This window comes from Astyanax mexicanus, chromosome 2 (genome assembly GCF_023375975.1).
Source record: "Astyanax mexicanus isolate ESR-SI-001 chromosome 2, AstMex3_surface, whole genome shotgun sequence".
Lineage (NCBI taxonomy): Eukaryota > Metazoa > Chordata > Actinopteri > Characiformes > Acestrorhamphidae > Astyanax > Astyanax mexicanus.
Genome location: NC_064409.1, coordinates 50,759,581 through 50,781,889, shown reverse-complemented (window position 1 = coordinate 50,781,889; position 22,309 = coordinate 50,759,581). Strand labels below are relative to the sequence as shown.

Below are 22,309 nucleotides of genomic sequence, written 5' to 3'. Positions count from 1 at the left end.
AGCTGCCAGTGTGTTATTTTAGCTATCTAACACACAGAATACTGTGGATGTAGAGCAGACATACTTTTATTTCTTCTTTAATGCTACTAAAACTATCAATTTACAGAATTCTAGTACCGTATTTTAGAAACTATAAGGAACACTATCAATAAATGTTTATTTTTTGTTCTATTTTGATACATAAGGCGCAATTCAAGCGACAATAGTAAGGAACAGGGGTGTCGCCATGTTTCCCTTTTAATGTCCCCTAAGTAAACATAAATTGTAATAATAAAAAAATAAAATAAATAAAAAGATATATATATATTTTTTTTTTCTTTTCTTTTTTTTTTTTCTTATAAAGTCAAATGAGCACTGACTGTTAATCTACACAGATTTCTCTCCTTGGGTGAGTAAAGCACTTCCATTTATTTACAATAAGCTTAGTTTTTCTAGCACAATCTACAGATTGAAGTAGGGCTGCAAAGCATGGTGGTGGTAGCATTGCTCATCCTGAAACAGCTCTCTACTCCTGACCTTGTGCACAGCATGGACTTTTGAAGTGCACTAAATATCCAATATTCTCGCACACACATAGATATAGAAAATTATTTATGCCTAAAAACTCTACTATACATTTCTACCTACGAAGACTTTCCTTTAGCTCAGTTCATCTACAAGCAAGGCACAAACAACTTTTTAAAGACTCTATACAGGTCAGCCAACTGGCTAGCTGTCTTGTTCTGATTTATTTGTGTACAAATTGTCAACCACATTATTACACGAGCCCAGCTCACAGTTGTGTATCTAAAGCCCAGTTATGATTTATCCACAACAAACAAAAGACGGCGGCGAATAATAATCTCTTACTTTGCTAGTAATTGACCGAGTCTCAAAGCAAGAGCATTGGCTTGAATTGCTTTTCCATTTGGGGCTTTTGGAAACCACAAACGCAGTCACTTAACAAGCCTTTTCCTTTCTTTCTCTCTCGCTTTTTTTTTTTTTTAAAAGCCCTCTTCATGAAATACTTCATCGCCGCAGCCAAAGAATGATAATGCTGGAATGAGATGGGCCCTGATGGAGGCGGTAATGCCCAGAGGAGAAAGGAGAAAGGAAAACTTGGCAGCTGGAAAGCCTGAAAACTTGGCAGGTCTCAGCACTATCCATCCATGTTCTCAATTATCCACCAGCTCATTTCAAAGGAAGTCACTACCACTTAACTTTGAGAATCGCACGCATTCAGAACGGAGCGGAGCCTGCAACCACAATGGAGGCTTGTTTACTCCCTGGAAATCCTGCAGCATTAGTTTGTAATCTGTGAGCATGAGCGCAGCGCTGAAGCAGACAAATGGAAAAAATGCCCTTCTCAGACTCTCTTCTTTCACTTTCTAAGACTTTCTGACAGTCGCTGATCATCACAAGTACGTATGATTCTTATTACAGCAGCGTCTTTACTTTCCTCTAAAAACGCCAACAAACAACAAAGCGCTGAGAAATAATGACTGTCAATTTAAATATTTTGAAAGTAATCATCTTATAATGGAGGTTAATTCAGTTTTACTCTGATTGTGAATTATGTATGATTTATAATATGCTGTATAAGGTTCTACAGCCGATTTTACCATAAACAGAACAACTTCTCTCCTGTATGATCTCACATGAGTCACTTCAGACCTTACAACTATTGCCAGAATCCCGCCAGTGAGGGTTCTGTATTCAAGTGACATTCCTCCTTGAGGGTTCTATACAGACCTGGCAACCTATGACGGAATCTTAATGCGTTGCCTCTGCATGCATCTGCAATTCCGCCTGGATTTGCAGTTTAAACTGCACTGTTCGTGTGTGGCTTACTTGAGCAGAGCAGTGATGCTGTTTGCTGTCCAAAACTACCTAACATTTTTTTTGGTTACCTGTGAATAAATCTGGTGAGACACAGTTACAACCCGGAGAGAAATATTGTGTTGTTTTAATCTCGTTTAAGATGGCACAAGATCTCATCACACCCCTACTAAAACCACTAAGAAACTTTGGTAAAAATGACAGTAGCTCACAACTAACTGAAACTGCTTATCATCAGTTTGTGAAAATTCCTAAAATGTCATAAGACTTCACGTTTCGGTTAGTAGTTTTGTTGTATTTGTGAAAGCATGGGCATAGTATAAATGTAATTTTATTTCATATGATTTTACTCAACTTCTCCCTAATTTACACGGCCAATTATCCAACCCACTCTCCCCATCACTAGTGATGGTGAAGACTACTAGCACATGCCTCCTCCAATACATGTAAAATCAGCCACCGCCTCTTTTTAAACTGCTGATGATTCATCATTTCCGAGTAGCTTCGCAGCGCATTTGGAGGAAAGTGCAGCGACTGGGTTCCAAAACATCAGCTCACAGACGCAGCCTTGTGCTGATCCACATTACCCTTTGAAGTGATTTGGGGAAAAAGCGCCATCTACCCATCCAGAGAGAGCAAGGCCAACTGTGCTCTCTCAGGGCTCTGGCAGCTGATGGCAAGCAATATGAACAGAAGCCCGCTGGAATACTCAGAGCTTTATTTCTAATGTGTAACAAATCGAAAGAATTTAGCAGATTCCATATTGGCTTCTACTACAAGCACACTTTGACTCAATAGGGTTTCTATTTGTTTTCTAAGTACAGGGAAGCACATTAAAATGAATCTCTATAGTAACTGACAATCTGACAGAAACATAGGTTGACTAAAAGCAGAAAAAGCTAGTAAAAAGTATCATGACGAGTCTTGTGGTTTTTTTCTCATGATTAGGAGCAACTGCCTCACTGAGGACACCACAAATTGACCTAACTGAAAGGTTTGCTCCTCAGATAAAAGCCAGATGTATGTTCAATTCAATTAGCAAGAATGCTTGTGTGTGTGTGTGTGTGTCTCTGTGTGTGTGTGTGTGTGTGCCATGCTTATAGATGGCAGTCTGGCGGAGAGACCCAGCATGATCCAGCAGCTCCACATTCCAGCGTGGTGGAGCGAGAGAGAGAGAGAGAGAGAGAGAGAAAGCTAGAGAGAGAGCTCTCTAGCTCTGCTCCGGCTGCACCGCGGGACGTGGAAACCATAAACCGCACTGGAGGAGCTGAAAAGCAGGTCTGCTTCCCCTCCCCGTCACCCGATAGCATCCGCTCGCACCTCAGGACCTGTTTCTTCGGGGCCTTGATGAGGGAGGAGATTTGGCGTTTTATTTCTGCCGCTGCAGCTCCTCCTCCAGTGCCCTGAACAAACCCCTCTGTGCTTGTTTAAGCAATGCGTCACCACACAATAGCGTCAGTCAGGGGCAGCTGCGATTGGAGAGGACTGCTAGCAGAGTCTCCTGAGAATGGCTTTTTCCCATGGGGAACGGCTGAGCCTTCCTCTGAGCCAGCCATTCACTTAAAGCACAGAAAAAACGACGCTCGTACACAATGCTGTGAGCTGACAGCACCGCTTGCCCCTTAAACACCAGCAACCTACATTTTAGGCTTCTGTGCTTTATGTTATTAGACAGCACGGCCTCAGGGGTTCTCAGACTACCACAGGAGACCAAACACCAGCTAGAAGAGTAAAAAAATAAAAAAGCTAAATATGCAACAAGAACGGGTAATAAAATGTTCTCCTTTCAGAGTCTGAATCCGAATCCAGGTTATGTTCCGTCAGAGAGAGAGAGAGAGAGAGAGAGAGAGAAACACCTCACTCCTTCGTGTTTTTTTTCTATACTATGTGTGATTGAGCTACTGAGCTCTGATGTTCCTCTTCTGAAGTCTCCATTGCTCCACCAGCCGTTCCAGTTCATCTAGCGTAAATCTAGCATAAGTACGAGAAGATATGAGATGCGTAATGTGGCCAGAAAAAGAAGTCCCACGGAAATCGCCCCGACACCCCAGTTTTTAGAATGAATATTCTAAAAACTCTTAGCAGAGATGGCCATTTCAGCACACTGGTACCATTAAACACAATATTTTATCCCCACTATTCTCCACTCAGAAATGCTTCTGCTTGCAGCTTAGAAACAAAATAATATGTACTTCCATTTTATCCAAAACCCTAAATGCAGTTTGTTTTACATTTCAAAGAAAAAAGCAATGAGCTACGGAAACATTAAACCTTCTTAATATTCCTGCACGCAACCACATACATTAACATCAGTAGAGCTATTTCAATTCTGAATTTACTTCAGCAGTGCCACTCTAGTCACACTTTTTTAACATTTAGAGCAGAAATGCTATATTAATCATTTGTTAATTTACTTCAGCTGTGCTCTACTAGTCACACTAGTCTCAATAGTGCCATTCAATTTATATATGTATTTACAAAGTGCAATTTTGCATTCCTACTTTTCAACACCTGACAAACAAAAGAAAAGCACAATGCATTCACCAGAGCAGTGCTAATTTAATCTTAAATGCACCTGAGTAGTGCTATTCTAATGATAAATGTATCTCAGCAGTGCTACTCTATAATATAAATATCATAAATTTACCTTAGTAGTGCTTATCAAGTCACATAAGAAAGGCAGACATGGTATGGCATGTTGTATAAATTAATAACTGAAAAAATAAAGTGCTTGGTAATTTTCAGCAAAATTACCAAGTTACCAAATTAATTTATGGTCGCCAAATATTTTTCGTTACATATCTAACAAGACCATCGAGAAAAATGGAACAGAACAACTACATCCTCAGTCAAGGCAAGGCTCATTTACTGAAAGATAAAGAACAGAAAAGAGCAAAACCCTCTTTTTGTATTTTTTTAAGGGCAGCACATTTCTCTCTTTCCACTTCAGTTTCTCTCAGTGCTGAAAATGAAACAGAGCAGAGGTCCAACAACATTACGTTTCAGCAGCTCCCAGAGGAGAACAGTGCTGGCAGTCTGGAGCTGAGAGCACGGCCTAAATGAGATCCAGCTTTCTGAGTTCCTGGACTGACAGCATTATTTGGATGATCAGTGATTAGTCCTTCATAAGAGATACAAGACAATTAATGCCAAGCCAATCATGAGCATGTAGGGCACAGGAAATAAAAATAAATAATAATAATATTTAACAACAGCAGCGGCTCAAAATTCAGAGTGGATATGATGTGCGTTTGGTAACTAGCTCCCCTGTGCACAATCAGCAGCTTACAACACAGCCACTGTAGACCACGCCGGCTGAAACCAGCTTTTACAACAAGCTATTCGTAGGGCTGGGTAATCACAGCAGCTTTTGTAATACAATATATTATAAGGGATTTTAAGTACGCCTTAGCGCAAAATATAAGTAAACCTTATTATTTTTTAAACAAGGCTACACACTGACTTTGTTATCTACCTCAGCAGTGCAATTTAGTCATAATAGTATAACTGTAACGCTATTCTCATCATAAGTTTACTTAACCTTCTTAAGATTCCTGCACGTCAACCAACACTGCACATTAACACCATACATTAACATCAGTAGAGCTATTTTAATTCTGAATTTAGCAGAATGCCACGCTAGTCACATTTTTTTAACATTTAGAGCAGAAATGCTATATTAATCATTTGTTAATTTACTTCAGCTGTGCTCTACTAGTCACACTAGTCTCAATATTGCCATTCGATTTATACATGTATTTACAAAGTTCAATTTTGCATGCCTACTTTTCAACACCTGACAAACAAAAAAAAAGCACAATGCATTCACCAGAGCAGTGCTAATTTAATCATAAATGCACCTGAGTAGTGCTATTCTAAGGATAAATGTATCTCTGTAGTGCTACTCTATAATATAAATATCATAAATTTAGTTTAATTTAAGTTTACTTAAGCAGTGCAATTTTAGTCAGAAGTGTACCTCAGCAGTGCTACTCAAGTCACATGAGAGGAAAAACGTCTCAAAGCTGCTTAAATAAATGCTAATGCTAAAATAAAGTAAGCTGAACTAAATTAAAGAAATACTGTTCGATCTTGTATTTTTTCCCTACTAAAAATCAAACTACAAATGATAAAGAAATGGTTAAAAACAAGTTTTTATTTTGTTTTCACTTAAATTTCCTCATTGTGGTTAAAGTGCAACCAGAAGCAAAAAGTGGTGGAAATTAAAACTCACATCATCCTTAACTGCAAATTTGAATTAATCGATAAGATCAATTAATCACTTAGCTCTAGTACCACAATATATCGCAATATACTAAAGTGCAACTGCAGTATTGTGATCTGATCTTATTTTATTATCAGACTCTTGCCAATAGACAGCGCTAATATAAGTATATATATATATATATATATATATATATATATATATATATATATATATATATATATATATATATATTCCTCATAAAAAAGAACATATTCTCAAACACGCCCTGTGTAAAAGATACATAAACATCAGTTGCCAGGCCAGTATTGATCCTTGTATGAGCAAGAGCTTTATCATAACATTTTACTGAGCTGATATATTGAACTTGGCTCAAGCCGGTGGAAAACGCAGGGTAGAAGAAGCAGATCTCAGTATATTCTCTTTTCTGGCTAAATGTTGTAGCAAGCAGACGTCCTTGGCATTTCTGAGTAATCTGATAAATCCAAGAGGTCTGTTATAGTACAGATATAATCTCTGCACCAGACACCTTGAGAAAACAACACATACACACACACATTCTGAAAAATGTACACAGGACTGAGAAAATAAAGCTGCAGAAGAGGTTTTCTCTCCTCTACAGTCCCCCAAAGCTCCGGACTCACCCCTCACTATTACTGTGAGCTTGTTCACGCTGCCAGACTCTGTGACATCATGACATTTTGATGGATGGTCAGGCTGCAGTTTGAGTAAAGCACGCAGTGTGTTACACCTGTTTGCACTACACTTCAGACTACATCCAGATCACTGTAGCAGGAGAGTTCATTTAGCACTGCTGTAGAGTTACACTCACTCACACTCTTACTACCAGACTTCCCCTTATCACTGATCTCAGCACTGTGCGCTCTCTCCACTCACTGTCCCACCCACATTCCTCACGCAAAGGCAATCACCAGAACCACGTGAGAATGAAGCTACCGCTTGGACTGTTGGAGCAAAGAAGAGGTACAAAGTTTAGAACTATGTTAGAAAAGTGCCATTCACAAACACTAGGGCTGAGTGATGATGTAAAATAGAAAATCTTGATAGTTAAAAAAATATATATTATATATTTTTTTTATTATTCTTACCCAACAACCCTAAAAAACTACTTTAAAGGATTCAGTTTGGTTTATTAATTCATATATGTGCCAAAAACCACAATTTACAAAGCACTATTTAGAGCTATCAAATATGCAAACTGTTGTTCCTATATATTTTTTTTTTCCCAAGAATAGCAACCAGCTCCTTTCAACCTCACAAGCAGTTTTATATTTAACAACATTATTTTCCTAATTGGTCTGTCACAATAATATATTCTTTGTGGATAATACTGCGCTAAATAATATTATTTTCATTGTAAGACTTTTTAAATCATTTAAAGATGATGTCTGTAAGTTTTGGTATTTGGGGGATTGAGGGTCCTCTCTGGTGAGAATGGGTAATTGCACCGAGCATGCAGAAGAATCATTTTAAACGGGGCGGGTGTGACGCGGTCTTCTTTCAGACAGCGGATGAATCTGATTCCAGGTTATGTTCAGTCAGAGAGAGAGCGAGAGAGAGAGAGCACGCTCAGTCCGAAACTTCACTTTAATTACACACTTTGGTTTTACACTGGGTAAATGAGTTTCTCCTTCTGAAGTCTCCATTGCTCCACCAGCACCTAAAATAATATGTACTTCTACTTTAAATGCTACTGATATAATGATAATAGAATTTATATAGCATTTATATAGCAATTATACCCTTTTAAAGACAACACGTTTGTAAATAATCATAATTTGATTAATAATCAAATTAATAATGTAATTATTGTGACAGGCCTAGGACAAAATATTAAAATCACTGCCATATAAACTGTGTTCTTTACAGGACTCTTTACAGAAACACAAGTCTATATACTGAAACAGCCTCTGGCAATTTCTACATTTAAAGATCTACAATCTCTAAATCTGAATCTAAATTACCTGCCCAGCACCAAGAAACATAGAACCCTACTGCTGACAATGATATCTATAAAAAGAAAAAGGCTGGAGCAAAATTGTGGAAGTGGAAGAAGTAAAAGTACACTATTAAACTATAAAAAAAACCCTGCCAGGACAAGATACCCGACACTGACCCTGGATCCTACTTTTGTCACAGTGGCTTCCACACGAACACATGATCTGCAGGAGCGACCACTCCTACTCTCCTTTTAAAAAGGACGAGTTCAGGTTTCACCACCCCCACACTTACCAACACTTAGCCTAACTCAGACACTCAGCAGAAACGCTTCCAATCAAACACACAAATCAAACATTATATCGGTCAGTCCCAAAGTTATAGTAAAAAGGCCTTAAATTTTCTATAATTTCAGTTTTATTTGGACTAAAACCCATCATTGATTGTCCGTCAACTTGATAAGATAATCACAGATCAAGGGCAGGACTTGAATCGACCACGCTAAAAAAAAAAGCTATGAAAGTCCGAGCACAAACCCTTCAGAGACCTTCAGTTCAGAGTGTAAGCATGACAAAAAACTAATTTTAAACATGATTCCTTCAGTTTTCCAAATGCTGCTGTTGTACTTTTAGTAGTGGTAAAACATGCTCTACACCTGTACATCTACTATTAGATCTTTTGTGTTGCTGCACTAATAGCTACTCGCTATATGGGCTGGAAGGTGCACTCTTGACAGGGGTATCCAGTTAGTGATGTTAAAAGTGACCATTTGGGGGAAAAAAAAAACTAGTTTTAAATCACATGCTCATGATACAGCTATAGAGGGGCAACACCACCAGGAATAACAGCAAACTCAAACTGTGTTTCCCTCTTAATGTTGTAAACTGTGCTAACATGACATAACAAGGCTAACAAGGCATAAACAAGTTCATATTCAAGTTTTAAGAGTTCTGGTTTTTAATCACAGTTTTCATGCATCTTGGCATGTTCTCCTCCACCAGTCTTACACACTACTTTTGGATAACTTTAATAACGCCTTTACTCCTGGTGCAAAAATTCAAGCAGTTCAGTTTGGTTTGATGGCTTGTGATCATCCATCTTCCTCTTGATTATATTCCAGAGGTTTTAAATTTGATAAAATCAAAGAAAGTGAGCATGAAGATCTACACCATGGAGAAACAGAAGATGAGCTCCTACAAAATAATTCTCTGTTTCAGAAGAAGCTAATTTAAGCTGAAATGCTGGAAGCCATGTAACGGAAAGCCTCATGTACGCTGCTGAACGTCCGTCGGTCTATTTTTCTAAATCCCTTTTGGCAATAAAATCTGCGTCACTGAATGGAACATGAGACAGCCGTGGTAAGCACGTCTGCCTCCTTTTAAAATGCTTCCGTGCCACGCGGAAAGGCAATCAGCGGGGTGGCACTGCAGAGTTTACGTGAATAGTAACTAGTCTCACTACCAGATGCCTAGAAATTCACTGTTTGACTAAAACTTTAATTTCATAATCCTGCCTGTGCTTTTTTTCAGATACACTCTAGAGAAAGGTCCATGTAGTATCAAGCACTGTTGGCTTTAACAGACCTAACAAAGCAAAGACTTTAATATTTCGTAAGTGTATTTTAGAGCATGAGTCATCTGAGTCTGGAGTTTGCTGGATACACTGGATGTGACTAATTCAATAAAAGAGATTGAGTAGCTTTATTAAAAGGTTTCTAATACTCGAAAGTTACTTCTGACAGCCTGTGGTTAACGTTTAGTGCAGAAAATGAATGCTATAATTGGTAGATCACTGCAAACGCCAAAGAAAGTGACCCAAAGCTAGCGTACACTTATTTACCATGCTGATACAATGTGTTCTGCAGCCACAACCAAAGTAATCAATGAACAATGACTGAGGGGGAAAGCAAAACTTCCAAAACACTGCACTGCTAATTTGAGTATTGGGTTGCCAGATTGACACACAGTGGCAAGTAACGACAAGTCTTACTATGTAGCTGATCAGTGAATATATACATTTGCAAATGTACAGGCAAAAAATACCTGTTTCTACTATGCTAGCAGTGGTGCTAAATTATCCAGCTTTGGTCAGCAACCTTACTGAAGCTTAGTGAGTACCTGTTCAAAGAAAAAAACGCTAGTTTGCCCTTTTCCATGGCTTCAGCAAACTGTTTGCATGCTGTTGCATGAGTGTGGAAATGGGACTGGGGGGGAAAGGTGGTGAAAAAAAAATATAAACTTTTCGGTATTTATTGTTCTGCTGCATTCCAAGGCTCTACATAAGGCCTACTGTAGATGTCAAGATTAATATTTTTTCACTTTATTGTACAATAAATACAATAAATAACATTATAAATAACATTACCTCAATACAATTTGATCACCATGATATTGTCTATTGTGTTTATTTAGTTTACATATGTAACAGTAACCAATGCTTCGACCCTATACACACAGTGTGGACTGCAATAGATAAAGACAAAAAGTACATGAAGTTGTATTTAAAAGGGTATAACTGCTTTGTTACGCCATATTATCATCATTATGTCAGTTTGGGCATTTAAATGGTCTTAAAATTAGAATAATATTGTTTATCGCAATCATTTCTGGGACGATATATTGTATATATTGTCCACAAAAAGAAATCTCATCACGACAGGCTTAACTGCAAACAACTGAACAACAAACTGTGATGAGTCATTATTTGTTCACTCTCCGTTATGCAAATCATGCCCTGCGTTGCCTGCGATTCACTAAACAAGAAGAAAAATGACCACAGATCTCTATAAGCAGCAATAGTCCTACAGATCCAGATAACAGCGCACTGCCTGGCCTGAACAGACAGTCACTTCTTCTTTATAACTAAGCTCTGAGAAAAAAAAAGAAAAAAAATCACCAAAGCATGAAATTGTCTGGAAACAGGGCGAGCTCCGAAACGGTGCGCATGTCTACATCCTAATTCAAACAGGCTTTTGAAGAACAAAACCGCGAGTTCCAGAAGAACACGACTCCCGGGAGGTGATGCAGAGAAACCAATTAAAAGGTGAATAGATATCACATACACACCCACAAAGCCAAGAGTAGAAACAGCAGCTTTACATTAGCGGGAAGAAGAAATACCACGCTACTCACCTTTTCACTTTTTACTTTCTTCATGTTCCTGCAGTCGGTGTTTTCTATCTCCTCAGGTTCACTTTTAATAGCCTGAACTATTCCAGCAGCGTCCAGGGCGATATTCCCAATTTGATCACACGATATGTCCGTGTTCTGCCTCCCTTCGAAGGGGGCGTTGCGGGAGGGTCCTAAGGTCAGCACTGGAGCTGCACTGGAGTCCTTGTCAGTCGCCGCATTTCCACCTGTTACCACTTCGTTTTTGTCCTTCTTATTTTTGCCAGATCCCCCCTCTTTGTCCTTCTTTCCTCCTGGAACATTGCGGGAGGCTTTACCGCTTTTATCCGCTCCTTTGCCGGCGCCAGCTAACGCGGCGGCAGCAGCCGCCACCGCGGCCGGCCCCGTACCTTCGCTCTGGGTCCGGCCCTGGGCCTCTTTCTTGGCTCCTTCTGGAGCGGAGGACTTGTTCGTATCCTTTGAGTTCTTGTTGCGTTTAGATTTGGACTTGCCGTCCTTGCCCTGGGCAGGAACCGGGCTCACGAATTTAATATTGTCCGGAAGAGCCGCCACGGCGCTGGGGGGTGCAGCCATTCCTCCCCCCTCTTTAGTGGCAGACATCTCGAGCTTATCCTTCTCTAGGTCGGCGTCAAGGTCGATGATCAGATTGCCCACTCCAATGTCCCACTCATCTCCGCTGTCGTAAGTGTCCACCGCATTCGAGTCCACACCTTTCCCGCCTGCAGTGCCACTACTTAGGGACATCTTATTGCCAACGGCCCAAGCGTGCCACAGGGTGGTCTGACCTTCTCAGACGACTGGGGCAGTGAGGAGCGCCCTTACAGAAGCCTCAGGGTTGTCTTGGTGTCCCCTTCCCAAAAGCCCACATTTTTGCCCTGGAAACAAAAACAGAGAGGAGAACAATAAGTAACAATGGAAGATTAGCTTGCATTTATCAACAGTTCAGAAAGCAACAAACAATCAACAACTGATCAATAGTTAATGAACACACCAAACACCAATAGATCGTCAATGTAAGTCAGTTTTTCACTTTTTATCCAGTGTGAATCTGGCGCTTATAACACCAGCAGATCATCGATGTAAGTTAAAAACCTATGAACTAAGTTTTTCACTTTTTATCCAGTGTAAATCTGGCAGTTATGACACCAGTAGATTGTCAATGTAAGTCAAAAACTCAGTTTTTCACATTCCACTTTTTATCCAGTGTGAATTTGGCAGTTACAAGCCTTTAAACTAATTTTCCCCCTTTTTATCCAGTGTGAATATGGCAGTTATAAACACCAGTAGATCGCCAATACAAGTTAAAAGCCTTTTAACTTAGTTTTTCACTTTTTATCCAGAGTGAATTTGGCAGGTATAACACCAGTAGATCATCGATGTAAGACAAATACATTTTAACTCTATTTTATACTTTTTATCCAGTGTGAATCTGGCAGTTACAACACCAGTAGATCGTCAACTTAAGTCAAAAACCTTTTAACTCAGTTTTTTCACTTTTTATCCAGTGTAAATCTTGCATTTTTTTTTTACTTTCCCTCCTTCTCCTCTAAAATTGCCACTTTGGAGATTTTACCAATATTTTTGCTCATTCCATTTTGAATTTTCTTGAATTTCCCATCGGGGATCAATAAAGTATCTATATATCTATGTATCTATCTATCTATCTATTACATAACAGCAAAATCTAAAATGTTTCTTTACTTTTTTAAAAAATTAAGAAGTTATTAAACTGCCATTCCCAAAAAGGAATTAAAGAGAACAGACTATTACCGTGTAACTGGCTAATTTGTTTCTTTACATCCTCCAGCTTGTTGTGCTGGTGATATTTTGAGAGAGTGTAAACCGGAATGTGTGAAAAAACAGATCATTTAAAGGATGGAAAAAAAGAAACACAGTAGAGATTGTTCTCTGTAATCATGAGATTGTATTTATGGCTGAGGCAATTACGCAGAGCCGTCAGAGCGCCTAAGGGTAATTGCTTTCATCACAGCGAGAGCAAGTTTCACACTGGGACGTGACGGACGAATAAAAGAGGGAAATAGGACAGACATGTTATAATCATTTGACACAGAATGACGTTTAATCAAAAGCCTACAGATTGATAGTTCTGCGGGACAGTCTGGATGATTTAGATTAAGCTAGATTTCGTCACTGTGTGATATGAAGATACGACATCTCCAATACGATCCAATACAACTTCATATCAACTTCAAAACCTTCATATCAAAATATTTTATTCCAAGTCAATTTGTGGCTTTCTATTGGTCTGTTCATTGTGGCATTTTGATACAGTGCAAAGAACAAGTGATAGACTCTTATTATGTCAAAAGGAAAAACGAAAACAATGGAGATACAAGATTTTTTCTTGACGGAGACAAAAGTCGCATTTTTCACAGAACAAAACAGGGGATGATCCATCTGTTTATCACTATGACATAAAAGATGAGCAATAAAATCATTTCATAATGTAACTCATTATGTTTTTTTTACTCTTTGCTACAGATTTAATAATGTCAGCTCTGTGATGTCACTTGCCTTATATATATATATATATATACACACACACAACAGTTAGTTCCGACCTCACAATCTGATTGGTCCGCCGACGCGTTGCCGAGTAACTGTGTATACACACAGGACACCCACAGCACCGTTAGCTTAGCACAGGCTAGCGCTCAGGTGCAGCACACTCGCCTGCAGCGCTGACTCATCTTTTGTGGGGAAAAAGGGAAAGAAAATCGCTTGGTTACTGCCTCTGACAGCCATTACGCTAACCAGCCAGGCTAGGCTAAGCTACGCTAAGCTAATGCTGAGCTAAAGCAAGCTACACTAACCTAACCACAGTCCAGCCGGCTCGCTAAAACCAACACCACCCAGGAAAATAAGCAGAAATGCTCAAAAAAAAACGTGCAGCTTTCACCTGAAGACGACTCCACGGAGCAGGAGAGGAGACTATTAGCGTTATTTCACGCTCCTAACGTTACCATCTTCACTATTCCCAATTTTGCTTTCAAGCTAACTTTCGTGGTGTTAGTCTGTATGAACCATTCACTGTTTTGTAGTTAAGTTTCAGTTCTGTTACAGTTGTGGTGGAACTACTTTTTGGCGGAAGGCACATTCCATATATATATATATATATATATATATATATATATATATATATATATATATATATATATATATATATACACACACATATACATATATACAATTATAAATAAACACTGCAGTTAGTCACTGTATTTTTTTTTCCGTAGTCATGGGAACGTATCAGCAGCTATTCATTCTAATACTAACAAAACCCTCTACATCAGACAAACTATTTATCAATTATTAATTATAAAATGCTTCGGTAATTAAAAGGATTTTAATTGATAACAGATGAACACAACACTGCCTCTATTTTAAGCTCATACACTCTGCAACTTCTGGCTCGACAGTAAATTACTTGAACAAGTCTGGGAATAATAATTGCTATAGGAGTCAATGTTTTCATGCTGTCATGTTTAATTAAATAATATTAAACAGAAAATTGGAATCTAAAATTCGACCGCAATGAGAGGAGATTTATTAGACTTTAATCCGGTGAGGTAAATTGAATGCTGAATAATGCAAATGTTTTATATCAGGCTAATCACCGCTCACAGTTGACACTGCTCCACCTGAAACTGGCGGTTTATCTATCTCCATACTGCACATATAACTGCAGAACACTGCTAAAGACCTGTTTATTATTGTCTAGTGTAGGCCTGGACAATAATTCGATATCGGTATTTATCGCGATAAGAAATGTTTCAATAACGGTGATATAATTTTTGTGGTATATCGATATGTATTATTTACAGATCTGTCACGGACATGCGATTTACTGGCGTCAGCTCGCCGCACAGCTGAACACAATCAGCCTCCGTAGCTGGACTATCTCTGTGCGTGATGACGTAATCACATAGGCACGTAGCCAGATAGGCTAGGCTAGGCTAGATTTGGCTAGGCTAGGCTAGGCTCGGGTCCGCTACGCATCTAAAATGCCTCGCGCTGGAGCCAAACGGAGCCGGCACGAGTGGATCCAAGGTTAAGGTAGGCTCGGTTTGCATCTGAAATGTTCCGTGCTGGAGTGGAACGGAAAGGAACCGAGCCTAGCCTAGCCTCGGGTCCGCTCGGTCCGCCTCTGGTTCGCTCGGTCCGCCCACGGGTCCGCTCGGTGAGCGGCCAGTTGCGGGTCCTCTTTGTCAGCCGCGGGTCCTCTTGGCTCCCAGCGCGGGACATTTTTGATGCAAAATGAATGCCCCTGCCGCTTCCACAAGTGATTAATTGAAGGAGGGAGGTCTAATTCAGTGGTGAGGATTTGGTTCGACTCTCGGAAGGTCTGCTAAACTTCAGTTTGCTGCAAATTGTGCCGGAGAGTGGAGCCGACCAGCAGCGGTAACGTTAAAACATCTAATCTGTTCCACCACCTCAATCAGTTCCACTACATACAATATTTTCCTTATACTGGCTGAAGCACTTTTATAGCTTATGTTGTAAGTTATTTAAGTTATTTAAAGTTTATGAATCCTTTAGGTTTGTTTATTTGACGGGGATATCATGTTCCTTTTATGTTCATAAAGAGTTGTATTTTGGCTGAAGCACTTTTGTAGCTTATATTGTAACTAAGTTATTTATAGTTGATAAAGCCTATAGGTTTGTTTATTTGACTGGAAAATCTTGTTGCTTTTATGTATATAAAGGCTTCTTTTATTCTTTATCCTAGTTGGAACACTTTTGTTTTGATCTGTTAAAATTGTTTACAAAAGAATAAGAAGCTCTGCTTCTATCCTAATTTTAAGTTATTTTTTATTGGTAATAGTTATATTGGCTTATGTTTGACAGGGATGTCATGTTTTTATTTTGCTATATGCAAATAAAATTGAGCATTGATTTATCTTGACTATTGTTTATTTCTTAAGTATTATAATGTTTTCGTGAAAGGAGGTTTCAAAGACTTAAATTAAGTAGACAGTAGTAGGTACTAGGGGTGTGCCATATCATATATCACGATATTATACTCTGAAATATCGTGCCACATCACTCATCCCTAATTATCACATCAGGGTACTAGTTTTTTTGCTGTTTTAAGCAAAAGAAAAACTCACACATTTCTAATTTCCTATTAAATATTTACTAGAGACAGATTATATCTGTAAAGTGTCATTTATTTTACTTTAATACTGGATATATGGAGATATTTGGAGTGCATTATTATTATTAGTATCATGTAATTCTCAATTATTGACTTCTGTTATAAATCTGCTAAAATTATTGTTTTTTTTTTATATCTTAAAGGTGTGCAATATCATATCGTATACAATAATAAAAAAGTTTTTTGTTTTTTTGTCATATCGCCAAGAGTATCGTTATCGCGATAATACCATGAAATATTGTGATATTATTTTAGGGCCATATCGCCCACCCCTAGTAGGTACGTATTTCCATTGCAGGGATTCTTAGCAGTTTTCTGAGGCCTTCTAAGTATTTATATCGATATCGGAATTATATCGTATCGACCGAAATTAAGGAATATATCGTGATATGAATTTTGGCCATATCGTCCAGCACTAGTCTAGTGGTATAAAATTTAATATATGTCCGTTTAAAAATATTGAAACCGTCACACCATCACATACTTCTACACCTCCTTTGGGTTGGCATAACCTTTAAAATGTTCTACAATAAGTTTATCATCTGCCATAGATGCCATTGTTTCTGATTGAGCATGTACACTTAAGAGAGCACTTCAGTTTCTAAATCAGTTTCTCTGATTTTGCTATTTATAGGTTTATGTTTGAGTAAAATGAACATTGTTGTTTTATTTTACAAATAACAGACAACATTTCTCCTAAATTCCAAATAAAAATATTGTCATTTAGAGCATTTATTTGCAGAAAATGAGAAATTGCTGAAATAACAAAAAAGATGCAGAGCTTTCAGACCTCAAAAAATGAAAAAAAGAAAACAAGTTCATATTCATAAAGAGTTTTAAGATTTCAGAAATCAATATTTGGTGCAATAACCCGGATTTTAATCACAGTTTCATTGCACAGTAGCATGTTCTCCTCCACCAGTCTTACACACTGCTTTTGGATAACTTTATACCACTCCTGGTGCAAAAATTCAAGCAGTTCAGCTTGGTCCATCTTCCTCTTGATTATATTCCAGAGATTTTCAATTTGGTAAAATCAAAGAAACTCATCATTTTTAAAAGGTCTCTTATTTGTTTTCCAGAGCTGTGTTATAGACAGAGGCAGGTCATTAATGTGTCACACAATGTGATTTTTTTTTAAAAATTTAGGTGCATCTTTTTAAATGTGACTCATATCTGACATTTGCAAACACAAAAAAAAAAAAAAAAAAAAAAAAACTGCACATGAAGTTTCAGTTCCATCTTTGCCAGAATCGCAGAAGCTATACAACGTTTAATCTTACTATAAAAGAGAATATTATTTAGCCAAACGACATGTGTCTCACATAGGTTGAAAAATATTGAATTTGGGGCACTTTTACCTGCTGTGCGAGTGTAGCTCTACATTTATAAACTAGCCAAATCAGATCTGAACAAAAGGCTTGTGATGTAAACGTAGCTTGACTTTACTCATGTTCTTCTTCACCCGAAACTGTTTATTCTGATGTTTGAATCCTGACTTTGAGGGATAAATATGTGCCCATGTGCATGTAGTTCCACATAACCTGATTTTATCTGTTTAAAGCAGTCAATTTAACTAAAAAGGAAGAAAAAAAGGAAAGTTATACTAACCTAGTTCCTAATGAGATTAAGGTAGATCTACATATAAATCTGAAAATACTGATGTCCTGTGTAACCCAGATGAGTTAAAACACCTTAATAAACTTCATCTTGCTATGTCAGGGGGGGCAAACACAAAAACACAGAGCGTTCCCAGGCTTTCTCAGGCCTGCCTATTCAGGTCATTCTGTCATATGAGCCTCCCTCTGACCAATGAAAGCTATTTTGCCTTTAGAGAGCGAGACGGGAGGAAAGCGTAAAACACTCCATTAGCAGCCGCAGCCCAAGGGCAGAGCTCCTGTGAAGTGATATCACTACTGTGTGAAGCACTTCCTACCTGTTCAACAGGAATCACAGAAGATCGTAAATCAATGAGGAGAAAAAATAGAACAAGAAGAAATACAGTTTAAATCCCAGCTCCAGCAGAATAGACATTTCTGAAATCTTTTACTGTCTTTGACTAGAGCAGTGATTCTCAACCTGATTCAACAAATCACATCAATAACATGTCCTGTCAGAGTTTCACAGGGTGTGTTACATCAGGATAGCAATAAAAGTGCAGAGCAGAGAGCCTCCAGGACCAGGATTGAGCTCTACCACTTAGCCCCACCCCTTTGTTTTGTGTGTTCATGCTTAGGGGTAGGGTGTCCAGAGTCTTCTTAGGCTCAAGAGGTAGAGGAGAATGTTTAAATATAAGGCTCCAAACAAAGGGCTGTGACAAATCAGGCAAGACAGCAGCACAAGCGCCCAAGCAAAATTGATGATAAGCACTATATTACCATATTTTAACATGTAAATAATAAGAATAAAAGAAAATGACTAGTAGTTCATCTCCGTAGCCAACTTTCCCATTCCACCTTAAATGTTGCAACAAATGACAGAGGCTTTATTTTAGAAAATAAAATAAAAGCGAGTAAAAGCTAATTTCAGCTCCCCATTACAGAGGAATTAAGGAATGGACAATAATAATAATACATTTCTGCACCATCTCCCCCTTTCTGAAAACATACAATGCTCTAAAGTTAACTAGCCAGTTAACCAGCAGTTAGGTTGCTGAACTTTAGCGCTCCACTGCTATAGCTATATCTGTTTCGAGTGCTGGAAGGGTTTCCCCAATTCTTAAGGGGCGCAAAAGCCTCGCTCAAGCAAAAACAGCAGCCCCAGGTAATCCACACAGCGCGCGAGCTCAACTGTGAATTTAAGAGAAAAATAAACACCTTTTGCGCCCCGACTTTTGACATTGATGTGACTCCATAGATTTCCAACTGAAAGGTATGTTCAGTCTACAATAGGCTTAATTCCTGCCTGGAAAACTAATCCATTGTGTCTTACACAAAAATTACCACTCTATCCTGCTTTGTTGTCCAATACTAGTTGGTTCGATTTCACTGTTTACAGAAAATACACTTTTCTAAATAAAAGAACTATGTTTACTAAAAAATAATATTGAGAGCAGACAGATGGCAGAAAAAAAACAAATAAGATCACAATCACTTTTTTACATCTCTCACGTACTATTAAATAACTTTGCAAGCCTGGCTAAACAAGGGTTGGCAACCCAAATCAGAGGAAGAGACCTTCATCATCTCTTCATGGCAGCCAGGACCATAACCAGTCTAAAAATATACATTACTGCTAATAGTATTTTAAACTGGCTACATCTCTGTACAGACTCACACACACTATCAGTTGAGCTTTATTATGACTAATGTCTGGTTGAGTGTCTGATCTCTGAATGCTGTAACAGCAGTGGCACTATATGGATGACTTAATCCATAAGTTACTGCACGCCGGGCCTGCAGAGCTGCACAGCACTGCAGCGCATAGCATCATATGGCAGATCATCCTTTACAGCATGCAGACACTGCATATGCAGTCTACTTTCATTGCTTAAAAATTACAAAAAATAAAGCCAACTAACTCCAGTGATGTAAAGTGATGTATAGTATCTGTTTGGAGAGAAAACTTGACCGTGAAGATCTGTGGAAACACAGCAGCCAGAACAAGTAAAAAAAAAAAAAAAATCATTAAAATTATTAAATAAATAAAATAAAATGTATATAGTCTGACATTTCACTTTGCTAGCATTTTAACTGGAATATTTATTGATACTGAATTACTGCACAGTACAGGTGTGCTGTATCGTATCATACGCATTAACAGTGTGGGATTTGTATTTTCATATATTTATCTCAAAAATACACTGAAATGTCATGATTTTATTTTAGGGTACAATATTTTTGCTGTTTGTAGCAAAAAGAAAATTTGAAATGTTCTCATTTACCGTGAAATAATATTTACTAGAGACAGAGTATTTTACTTCAATCCTGGATATATGGACATTGGTATCATAACATGCTGGATCACTGACTTCTGGTGAGAATCTCTATTAATGGAGTGCCATCCAATATAATATGCAATAATATCGCCAATTAAAATGTAACATTCGATTATTTTTATTAAATGTTTACTTATATCACCAAGAATATCATTATCACAACAATAGGCTAAAATATTGATATTGTTTTAGGGTCATATCGTCCATATCGTCCACAGCCCTGCACAGCCGTGCACAGCCGTGTATGAAGTGCAATATGTCTGGTGTGCGGTGTCCTTTAGGTTCTTTGACAGGTCCAGTATACGCTTCAAACTCTTTCAGCTGTTTGCTAATTGTGATGTTGAGCCTCAAGAGAGGACTAAAGCAAGCTGATGACTACTGGGAATAGATTATATGATAAACATGCACACATACATAAACCTACAGATCTTGCTTTGAGCACGGCTCTACTTAGTTTAAGGGCTCTTTAAGCAAGAGACGCATACCAAACTCTGTCTGAACTGGAAACTGCAATACATAAGTGAAACGGATTGCACCAGCGTTTAATCACATCTAGTCAGGGAGGCCGTAGGGCATTGTGACTCATTAGTCACTATTAATAATTCTGCTCCTCTTCACTGCAACAACAAGTGTGTCAATGCACATGGCAGCAGGGGCCTTCAGAATTGTGGTGCCTGATCTGCTGCTGCCAAAAAATGTAATACAAGGATAAACTAGGAGTGTAATGATTTTGCTACAGTATGAAAAAAAAAAAAAAAAAAAAACGAGAGAAGAAACACTGCTAATATCAATAATAATAATACTGTGAAATGTGAAACTTATAGTATATAAATGTATTACACACTGAGATACCTATTTTAAGCATAGAGTATTATATAAGACCAATTGGTACTTTTGGCAGTGTGGGCAGTTTCAAGCCAAGTCCTGCTGGAAAATGAAATCCATATCACTATAAACGTTGTCAGCAGAGGGAAACATGAAGTGCTGTAAGATCTTCAGGGAAAACACTGCACTGACTTCAGACTTGATAGAACACAGTGGACCAACACCAGCAGATGACATGTCTCTCCAAACCATCACTGATAATCAGTAAATTCTGCATTTCGTTTGCATTCAAATCAAGGGAACAAGGGAGTCTGAAGGAAGACTGGAAAGACACACAGTCCAAGCTGCTGGAGGTCTAGTGTGAAGTTTCCACCAATCACTGACGGTTTGGAGAGACATGTCATCTGCTGGTATTGGTTTTAATCTGAATGCACCAGGTCTTAAGATTTCTCTCTTAACATCAAGCTCAAACTGAATATTGGTATGTTTGAAGTGTGCTGATCAGGAAAGGCACAGAACTGTGCTTGATCCTATCCCTCCAGGAATGTAACTGCCCACCCCTGATCTAGGGTAGAGGTAGGGAAGCAAGAGTCAGCTCATAGTTTTCTGATCTCCCTGCTGTTATATCTACTAAACCTGGCAATTACTGGCTAAGATCAATCTGGGAATGTGGGGCTCCATTAGTGGAGGAATCGAATCCTGACCTAAAAACAAGAATCTTGCATACATAAAAGCTTTTGGAGTCTTCTGCTGAGAGCTAGCTGGACAGAAATCAAGATCAAACAGCTATCAATACTCTCCCCAAGGAGTGATGGAACAGTATGTTCCATTCCTTACATAAAAAATGGAAGAAAGATACTGTATTTATTCGGGTACTCAGCTAAGAGAAAGCTCACTCACGAAGAAAACCAATTCCCTTTCCCCCTCCTTTTGAAGCCGTGGTTCTGCTTCCTCTGCAGAGATGGCAGAACGTCGGGCAGAAATATGTGCCTCCTCCGGTGCCACAGATCACTGCACACCCACAAACATCCCCATCCCCATCCCCGCTCCAGCAGCCTCAGCTTCAATAGCTCTGGAACAGGTTGTCCTCTTCATTACAGGCGCAGATAAACCCCAGCGTCTCAGTGTGCGAGCTACTGGTGCCCTTCCAGGGGCTGTAAATAACGGCTCTAAACTAATTTAGCTCTCCTTGCCACATGCCAGCGAGCGGCGGGAGAGCGCAGGGAGAAGAGTTAGCG

At 38.7% G+C, this 22,309-nt stretch overlaps 1 protein-coding gene across 2 annotated transcripts in view; it reads right to left on the bottom strand.

Annotated features, from left to right (window-relative positions):
- The window catches only part of znf609a (zinc finger protein 609a), a 185,003-nt gene that overhangs the window by 106,585 nt on the left and 56,109 nt on the right, over positions 1-22,309 (bottom strand). For both annotated transcript variants that reach the window (XM_049474499.1, XM_049474500.1), the window contains exon 2: positions 11,134-12,005. In XM_049474499.1, the coding sequence (XP_049330456.1) occupies positions 11,134-11,874 (741 nt within the window). In that variant the 5' untranslated portion in view covers positions 11,875-12,005. The remainder of the gene's footprint in view (positions 1-11,133; positions 12,006-22,309) is intronic.